Source organism: Emys orbicularis, chromosome 23 (assembly GCF_028017835.1).
Source record: "Emys orbicularis isolate rEmyOrb1 chromosome 23, rEmyOrb1.hap1, whole genome shotgun sequence".
Lineage (NCBI taxonomy): Eukaryota > Metazoa > Chordata > Testudines > Emydidae > Emys > Emys orbicularis.
In genome coordinates, this window is record NC_088705.1 from 9908133 (window position 1) to 9917988 (window position 9856).

The 9856-nt window shown below is 55.7% G+C and overlaps 1 protein-coding gene across 1 annotated transcript in view; it reads left to right on the forward strand.

Moving 5' to 3' along the window:
* Nucleotides 1-5514, forward strand: part of EXTL1 (exostosin like glycosyltransferase 1) — a 47087-nt gene extending 41573 nt beyond the window's left edge. Inside the window, exons 6-11 of the mRNA XM_065421747.1 lie at nt 26-144; nt 1148-1243; nt 1565-1651; nt 2884-3044; nt 4009-4180; nt 5326-5514. Coding sequence (XP_065277819.1) covers nt 26-144; nt 1148-1243; nt 1565-1651; nt 2884-3044; nt 4009-4180; nt 5326-5514 — 824 coding nt within the window. The remainder of the gene's footprint in view (nt 1-25; nt 145-1147; nt 1244-1564; nt 1652-2883; nt 3045-4008; nt 4181-5325) is intronic.
* Nucleotides 5515-9856: the final 4342 nt, after the last annotated feature.

Sequence of the window (9856 nt, forward strand, 5' to 3'; positions counted from 1 at the left end):
ACTGATCCGCTCTCTCCCTTTGCAGGGTCCAGCCCCTCCGGCAAATTCACAGCTTTCATCCGGGCCGTCTCCCCCGTGGTCTCCCTCTCCCAGCCCATCCTCAAGCTCATCCAGGCCGTCTCCAGATCCCAGCACTGCGCCCAGGTCAGGGGCAAAGGTTAACTCCCCCCCCACCCCGGGCTCCCAGGTTCTAGCGCTGAGGAAGAGAAGGCGAGGGCCCCCTACTGTTTTGTTCTTCCTGTTAGACCTAGAGACAGGCCCGAACCAGATACCCCCGGGCTTCGGGAACATTTGGGTGGGATCTGAACCCGTCTCCCATTGAAATGACTGGAAAGGTCCTCACTGACTCCAGCAGGCATTGGGTCTGGGGCCATGGTGCTTTAGACCCACCTCTGACAATGGCAGATAGAGACCTGGAACGGCCTTGGTAGGTCAGCGGAGGTGCTGAGCCCCGCCCCCGAAAACTTCCACCAGAAAGTCAGCCCACAGCCGCTCCATTCGCACCGATGGAGCAATGCTAATTTACACCCACTGAGGATCTGGCCCCACTGATTTCAATGGAGCGATGCTGAATCACCCCATGTGGGAATCTGACCCACTCACACCTATGGCGTGACCCTGATTTATGCCAGCTGGGGGCTTTGGGCCCATTGACTCCAATGGAGTGACACCAGCTGTGGAGCTGGCCCGGTGGGATTTGCAGATGCTCAGCACCTCTGAAAATCAGATCCAGAGGGTTTATTTGGGGCAGAGGGATGGGAGAGGGGAGAGTTTTATGTACCTTAATTAACCACCCTCTTTAACTAGACCTCGTCCCACGCCCGCAGCCCCGGGCAGGCGCTTCAGCCTTGGCAGGATGATTTTTAATTTCGAGCTGGGAGAGCGCTTCCAGGCCCCAATTAGAAGCTATTTACATAGCAAGTAGAAGTTAAAAGCAGCCACAGGTGAGCGGTTGGGCCCCTAGCGACGCCCAGGTTTGTTTGCTTAAAGCGCGGGTGGTGGCTCGGTGCCAGGCTCGAACTTTCCAGCTGGGTGGGAGGACTGGAAGACTGTGGGTTTGGGGCACACCCTCCCGCCCCCGCTGCCCTCCCAGACACACAGAGCCACCTCCACGTGCTGACCGAGGCGCCCTCGGGTTTGGTTTCAGATCCTAGTTCTGTGGAGCTGCGAGAAGCCGCCCCCGCCGAGGGGGAGATGGCCCCAGACAGCAGTGCCTTTGACAGTCATTCATGGCCGGCGGAAAGTAAGCGGGCGCCGGGGCGGTTTGTTTGTGGGCCTCCGTTGGCGGGACAGGGAGGGCTGTGAACGGGCTGTGCACCCCCAGTGCACGGTGGGGCTGCCGCTGGCCGCTCTGGGGCAGCCCGGCCCTCCCGAGGGCCGGGGAAAGCGCGGCTGAAGAACCGCAGCGCGGATTTGTGTGTCAGGGAGTGGCTCAGCGGTGGCCCAGCCAGGACTCAGCGGCAGGTGCCCGCCGCTCTGCAGTAGCCTGCTGTCTCCAGGGGATGGGGAAGGGGCGGAGGGGCTCTGGCCCCCTCCCTGACCCTGCTGTTCCCTCTCGCTCAAGGTAAGCGACCGTTTCTTCCCGTACTCGGCCATCGGGACAGATGCGGTGCTGAGCCTGGATGAACACACCAGCCTGTCGACCAGCGAGGTGAGGGGATGGGCGGGGGGCTGGTGGGACGCAGCGAACTAGATAAAGACGCCTCATGGGAGAGCAGGAGCTCAAGGGGCTTCACAAGCTGTCCACGGATTAGCCACTGGGCCAATCGATCCCTAGGGACTCCGGCCAATTGGGGGGCCCTGGAAAAATGGGCACCCCCGTGCCCTGACCCACTCTGCCCCCCCGGTGTTCCTGCCCTGCCCCACTCTGCCAGCCCACCCAGTGCTCTGACCTCACTCTCCGGCAGGAGCGCAGGACAGGGGTGGGGGGACTGCAGGTGGAATGGGGGAAAGGGGCCCCCACTTGTCCTGGCCCAGGGCCCCCCAAAACTATAATCCACCTCTGCACACAGAGCACCATGGAATGTGCAGCCACCTCTCGGGTGGAACGTGGCAGCTGTTTAACAGGGCGCAGCAACTCTACAGATCATGTGATGTGCCGAGTGCCCTCAACTCCCAGAGCCTTCTAAAGCAGGCTCACCATCGCAGGATCAGGCCCCAGTTGAGGGCAGGAGGGGCAAATAAACTATGGTGGGAATTGAGATAGACCCTGTAATAATAATCAAGCTAGAATTTGGCCAGGACGTTGGGGTTAATACCCACCTCTTACAAAAAGTGCCCCCGGCCCTGAGCAGCCAGCAACTCCCCAGCACAGCACCCCATGCCAGGTCATTGGCACTTCCCCCACTAGGGCACCAGATCTCCCAGGCTACCCAGGGCTGGGCTGGGCGAGTACTTGAATAAAAGACCTCCTGAATCACCCACGCCTCTCGCTGAGACGCCTGGCTGTGCCCGGCAGGCCCCTCGCCCAAGTACGCGCCCGGCCCAAGGGCGCTTACCGCGTGCGATGCGGCAGGCTCACCTGGCAGCAGGCAGCCTGGCCTGCACGCCAAGGACTGAGGCATTGCGTTTCTGCTCTTAGCTGGTTGGGGTGTGGCTTGGGGTAGAGGAGCCATGTTCTCAAAAGGAGTGGGGAGGTGCAGGCTGCTTGGCGCAAGGCGTCGAGGCTTGGAGAGGTACAGAGGGCATTTTGAAGATGTGTCTGATCTTCGCAGAGAATAGCAATGATGGTAAAGACCTAGTGGGTCAAATCCAGACGGCCTCTGTCCCAGCCAGGGTAGCTCTGCTCTCCGCAGTGTTCTCCTCCAATGGAGGCATTTGACTCTGGTTCTGCTGCTCATCGGCCCTGCCCTGGTGGTGAACTCTCTCTGTCTGGCTCCCCAGGTTGACTTTGCCTTTGTGGTGTGGAGGAGTTTCCCCGACCGCATTGTTGGGTTCCCCATGCGGAGTCACTTCTGGGATTCCAGCCAGAGCCAGTGGGGCTACACCTCCAAGTGGACCAACGAGTTCTCCATGGTTCTCACTGCAGCTGCGTTCTATCACAGGTAAAGCACCTTCTCCAGAACTTCCGGCCTGAGGGTCCCAGGCAGACTGAACGCTGGAGGGCTCTGTTCTTCCACCCAAAAGCTCCACTGGAAGATGAATTAACTCGAAGCCACCCAGTGGTAGGAACAGTTGATAGCCCAGACATGGAGGCTTCAGTCATAACAGGCCTGGAGTTAGATAGCACCTTTCAGCCGAGGATCTCAAAGCACTTACCCTGGACTGGGATGGTGGCTGCCATTTGCTGTGTCTCTGCAGTGTCCAGGACAACGGGACCCAGCCTGGCCGTGTGCTGGAAGTGGTCCTGCAATGTAATCGAGCCCCATGCCCCGGGAAGGAGCTCACTAGGGCTAACCTCCTTTTGAAGACAAGGACAGTGAAGCTCAGGGAGACCTCGGCCAAGCTTTTGAAAAAGAGGAGGCTAAAGGTAGCTCCCTAAATCCATAGGCAGGGACCTAAATAAGTGGCTGGGGTGCAAGGAATGCTGAGCACCCAGCGCCGTGCATCCAGGAGCGCTACCACTGGTGCCCGTTTTAGAAAGTCGCGGCCTGAGGGTCGAGGGCGGGAGGAGAACACAGGTCTCCTGCCTTCGGCTCACAAAGAGCAGCTTCATCTGGGCCACGGATGGAGCTGCCGAGCCAGGCAGCTGGCGCATTAGCCTGAGCATCCGTGGCTGGGGAAAATCCCGGCCGTGGCAGGCCTCTGGAATAGAGGAGAGGCGAGGGACACAGAGCGAGGACAGGGCCTGTCTCCTCCCCCGCCTGTGCCGCCCTGTGGAAGGAGAGGGCCGTTGTGAGTTGCATTGGGGCTGTAGGAGGCCTTTGGCCCATGGGATATGCTCTGGCCACCCCCAGCCCTGGGGAACGGGATGGTCCCTCGGTGGCTCATGCTCTTTGAGCCTCCCCCCCCCCCCCCCCCCGCCGCAGATATTATCACAGTCTCTGCCTTGCTGCCCCCATCCCCCAGGTATTATCACAGTCTCTTCACCAATTCCCTGCCTGCCGGCCTGAGGAGCCTGATCGATCAGCTCTCCAACTGTGAAGACATCCTGATGAACTTCCTCGTGTCTGCCGTCACCAAGCTACCTCCCATCAAAGTGACCCAGAAGAAGCAGCACCAGGAGGCGGCTCCCCAGCAGGTAGGGAGTTGAGAGACTGAGACACGAGCATACCAGGCACGGGGGGCGGGGGGAGGAGTATAGACTCCTCGAAGTTAGGGTTCTCTTGGGCCCCCTTGGACAATGCGGATGGGTCCTGCTGCCTGGGCCCCGGTGCCCTGCCCTATTCAGTCCTTCATGACTTAAGCAATGGAGCTGCCCTGTCCCCGAGGGAAGCCGTCCCGCACCCTGGTAGATCTCACCACTAGGCAATGTTTCCCCAATAGCCTAAAACATCCAGGCCTTACCTATTAACCTCTTGCTGCTCAGAGCTATATGCCCAGGGGCCACCCTAAATATTTCCTTTACATCCTCAGGGCTTGCCCCGTCATCGCTCCGGCCCCCAGGCTGCAGCCACGTGGGGGCAGAGCACCGGGCTGGCAGGAGGCAGGTTGTGTGTATCCCAGCTCAGCTCAGAGACTGCTGTGCCGTGTAGGGCAGAGGGAGGGGGAAGGAACCGGAGACGGGCAGTCCCCTCAGGACAAGACAGCAAAATAAAAGACCGATACTTACCAGATGGGCGGGAGGCGCAGATTGTAACTGTTAGGTGCAAAATGTTCTCCCTAGAGCGGCAGCAACTTGTCTCTCCCTGATTTAAAGGGCCAGCTTCAGGAAAGGCATTCTGGGAAAGGCTCCTATCAGTGGGCGATCCCACAGGCCACTGTTTCTACTTTCCTCCGGGGCCTGGTCTTAGGCCACATCCCCTACAACGAACAACAGTAGCTGTTGCAACACGGCTCCCACAGCGGGTTCATTGCTCGGGGTGGGATCTCTCAGAGAGCTGGGGAGTGCCTGGTTCTCCGGCTTGTTCCAGGCCAACCTATGATTTCGGTGGAGAAGGGAGAGCTGTGGAAACCCCCACCTCTCAGCTCTCCCTCTGATCTATCAGTCCCTTAGCTCCTGTACCCCCACTTCTCCTGTGCTACCTCCGTCTGTAGTTTTGTTGGCTTCTCCTCTCCCTCCTTGGGGGCTTACAAATGAGCTGTTAGGTCAAATGCCTCTAATTTAGGGTCTGCTCCTGATCCTGCTGAAATCAGTGGTAAAACCACCGTTTTCTTGGGAGCAGGACAAGTCCCTAAGCCTCTGCAATCGCCCTGAGCGCTCTCTTCTCCCCTTGCACTCCGTAGATGCCCAAGAGCGCGGCCGTCTCCAGCGGGAACCTGCACTTCTCCCAGCGCCAGGACTGCCTCAACCAGTTCGCAGCCTGGTTTGGATACATGCCGCTGGTGCACTCGCAGCTCCGCCTGGACCCCGTGCTGTTCAAGGACCAGGTGTCCGTGTTGCGCAAGAAGTACCGGCACTTAGAGAAACCCTAGCGCCGGGGAGACCACCGCGGAGCCCTTGAGAAGCAGAGCTGGAGAGGAGGCAGCCGCTGGGCGGGACGTTTTATTCCCATGCTCCTAGGATACCGGACTGAGCTGGAATTCCAGTGCTACAGACTTTAACGTTACTGATCTAGCCTTCGTTACGGCCACGTGAACTGGAATCCCGGTGGGGCCTGGGGCAACATTCCTTGCTTAGGGCTCCCTAATGCTGGGCTCTGAGCGGGATACACTCACGTTAACAGTAGCTGGTGAGATACTGGAAGGAATTTCGGTCTTTATTGGGTTTTACCAGTACAAATAAAGGTTTGCAGGAATGATGGGCTCTTCCATTTCTTGACCTGCCTTTGGAGTCTCAGCCTGTCTGCCTTAAGCAAAAGAGGCTGGTTTTGAATGTATATTCCACTGATTGTCCTGGTCGCAGCCACAATCCCAACTTCAACCCACCAGAGATGCAGGAACAGAAATAGGTTCTTGTGGAGGTGCCGGAACACAATCCAGGGATCGTCCCTCCCTCTGCAGCCACTAGGGGTCAGCACCTGTCTGGGATACTCACACTGGGGAGTTACTGTAATGTTTGCTCCCCTGGTAGGAGTTTGATCTTCCGTGAATCCAAACTCATTTAATCTGGAAAAGGCATCAAGGGTCTGTTTTACACCCATGCATTGAACAGCTCAGACTGAGCACAAGGCTGAGAATGAAACCCAGTCATCCTCCCATCAGCAGATAGAACTGTTTATTGTCCTCAGATAAAAATAACTGCGGGTCGAGTCTGCTGTGCCTCAGAACAACTCAGAATGTGCCACCAAAGGGCCCAGGGAGATGTCTAGAAAATCCCTGTGTCTGCAACTAGGCTTGTCTACCTGTTCTTGCCGACCCACGAGGTCAAAAATCATGAGTCAGGCCCCCAAAATTACAAGATAGGCTTAAAAATCATGAGATGTAAAAAGTAGTAAATGGCACATTTTTTTTTCTTTGCCTTGGGATGATGGAACATTTCGGGGTCACATTTTTCCAGCTTTTTGCTGCAACCAGGAGAGCTAAAAACTTACTGTTTTATTCCCAGTGAAAGCCAAGAGTCTCACATAATCACCTGACTCCAGGAGCTGGGGCTTTAAGACAAACATCATGTGATTTCTGATTAAAATCGCCAGGGTTGGCAAGAATGGCTACCAGGCATGTTCTACTCAACACAGCGTCACTAGCGTTAGGCTCGTGGGGTTAACTCACCCTGCACAGCAATCGTGCACTCAAGAGGGACTTTATTGTTCTTCCCGATGGAAACCTAGCTCAGGCTCTTGGCGGGGCAAAGCAATTACCTCCAAGCCTGTATCGTTTCTACGTGTTCCCCTAAAACGTCTCATAGCATCTAGGGTGACCAGACAGCAAGTGTGAAAAATCAGGACAGGGGGCAGGGGTAATAGGAGCCTATATAAGAAATAGACCCCAAAATCGGGACTGTCCCTATAAAATTGGGACATCTGGTCACCCTAATAGCATTGTTCTGTATTAAGTGAAGGATGGAAGTACTGCAAGCAGTGCGCTGCGAACCAGGACACCTGGGTTCTACTTCCAGACAGAGCAGGGAAAGCTGTTGAGTAGCCAGAGCAGGGAACGGAGCAGCAAAACGCCTGGGTTCTCGGATTCACTTTGGCCCCGCTCCTCACAGTATTCAGGTACCCCACATACCTTTGCGGCTTTGGCCTCGGTGATTAAGAGGGCTCACTAATTATGGGTGCCCCGCTTGAGACTCCTTGGGCCGGATTCTCACCTTGTGTCGAGCACCCCAAATCCTGTCGAACTGAAGTAGGGCCTGAGCTGCAGCGCCCGCTGCTCTCGTGTTACACGTTGGGTGCTTGGCAAATGGACATGCAGTTAGCAGACGCTTTTGAGAACATAGGCCTGGGCTGCCCCGTGCCTCAGTTTCCCATTAGTAAAACAGCTACTCTTCCCTAGCTAGACTTCCTTACCTCAGAGCGGTGTTGTGGGGCCTAAAGTTTGTAAAGCACTTTTAAATCCTTGGCTCAAAGGAGCAAGTGTAACCCATACACCTTCTGGTGTGGTGTTCTGGCCCATCTAGTGGCACTGAGACCACTTAGAGAGAGAGTTAAATGAGTTTGCTCTACAGCCAGTTGGCTTTTAGCTCATGCGGTAGAGGCTCATGCACTAAGCTCCAAAGGTCCCCGGTTCGATCCTGCCTGCCGACAAACGGGGTCTGTCGGTGTTACACAAACACAAAGCATTAGCTCTGTTTGCTTTGTGTAGCGACGCAGGACTCGCCCCTGTGGCGCCTCCTCCTAGTGTCTTGGGAATTAGCTTATTTTCCAGCCTTGGAGCGCCCTCTGCAGGCTGGTGTCCCGCTGCCGCTGGGCCCCCATGTCCCTCCCTGGACTCCGGTGCCCCGTTATCTGGGGTGCTGCCCCTGGCAGTAACCCCTCACTCTTAGGGTCTCCCCTCCCCAGGGAACCACCACCCCCTAACCCCACCTTACCTCAGTCATAGGCTACTGCCGGTCACCAACTAGCCCCCACTCCCTGGGGCAGACTGCAGTATAAGCCACTCATCACAGGAAAGGGGGTTTTGGACCTGTTGCCTTTCCCTGCAATCCAGTACCTCTATGGGGCCTTAGACAAGGCCCTACAGCCTGGGGAGTTGCCAGCCTGGAGCTCCCCAGCCCCTCTGGCCTTTCCTCAGCCCTGCCTTACTCTAGGTACCCTGAGCTTCCCAGCAGCCAGGCCCCTCTGTCTCTGAAAGCAGAGAGAGACTGTCTGCTCCCCAGTCCACTGCCCTCTTATAAGGGCCAGCTGCGACCTGATTGGGGCGTGGCTACTTCCCCATCAGCCCAGGTTTTCCCCTACCACGGCCCTCTCCCAGGGCTGTTTTAAGCCCTTCAGGGCAGCAGCAGGGTTACTGCCCTGCTACACGTTGGCATATAAAGAACCCAGGCGGGACCGTGGACTCAAGAAGACAGGGCACCGTTGTGCAGAAATTCACGCTGTTAAAGCACTGCAGCAGCGGTTGCCAGAATTCTTGTGGCACTGCTGCGGGGAAGCTCGCAGCAGAGTCATATTGTTCAGTTTCTGAGCTGAACGAAGGCCGCATTATTAGCGATGAGACCGAGAACCTGAGCGCTTGCTGAGCAGAACCTGTCAATGGCAGAGAAAGCAAGAAGGCCAAACGGAAGTCATTAGCTCCTAATTAAACAGCCATAAACATGGATTTGGACCAGCCTCAAACAAGAAGATAAATGAGACACAGCAGCTGCTTTTGACGCAATCTGCCGAGTAGGCAGTTAGGTTGCTGCCGGGGTCTCCAGAAGTGATTTGGTTTAAGGTTCTCGTGTTTATGGGCTCAGAAAAATGATGCTTATAAATAAAGCTGGAGCGAGGCTGGAAGGAGACAACGAAGTCATAAATAAATCCCGGCGGTGGATTTCCCATGGGAATTTCAGCTGGGGTGATCTGAAGGAAAGAGCTGATCATGCCGAGAAAGCTACAGGGCTCCCACAGCTTATTTCTGATCATTCAGCCTTTAATTGCTTCCCCATGATACAAATATCTCGCCTTTATCCCTCTCCTCTGCCAGGGTCCACAAACAGGAATTGCCTCACCCACCACTGAAATGCAACCTCCTCTGGGATGGCATGCAGCAGTAATTGACTGACACACACACACACACACACTTCTGCAGAGGGAAGTGAAGAATACCACTTCCGGCTGAAATTGTTGGCAAGCTTTTAGGGAGGCAGATGCCCAAAGTGGAATTTAGCCAGGGCATGGGAGTTAACATCCTGTAACTCTTGTAGAAGGGGGTCCAGGACTGTGTAAATAGCTATGAATGGTCAGGGTGGCTGGCTACCTACAAAGACAGTGTTGCCTAGTGGATATAGCACAGGTCTAGGACCAATGATACCTAGGTTCTAGTCCCAGGACAGCTGCTGGGTGATCTTGGGAAGTCATGTTACCTTGCTGTGCCTCAGTTTCTCCAGCTGTAAAATGGGGATAGTAAGAGCTCACCCATAATGGGGGAGGGATAGCTCAGTGGTTTGAGCATTGGTCTACTAAACCCAGGATTGTGAGTTCAATCCTTGAGGGGGCCATTTAGGGATTGGGGGCAAAATCAGTACTTGGTCCTGCTAGTGAAGGCAGGGGGCTGGACTTGATGACCTTTCAAGGGCCCTTCCAGTTCTCGGAGATGGGATATCTCCATTAATTATAACTGGTGTGGGACAATTAATTAGTTCATATCTAGTAATTTGCTGTATAAGTGCACTTGTTTTTAAATCTCCTAACCAAGCCCAATCTTCTTAGCTGGGGAAGGCTGCTCAAAATCCACA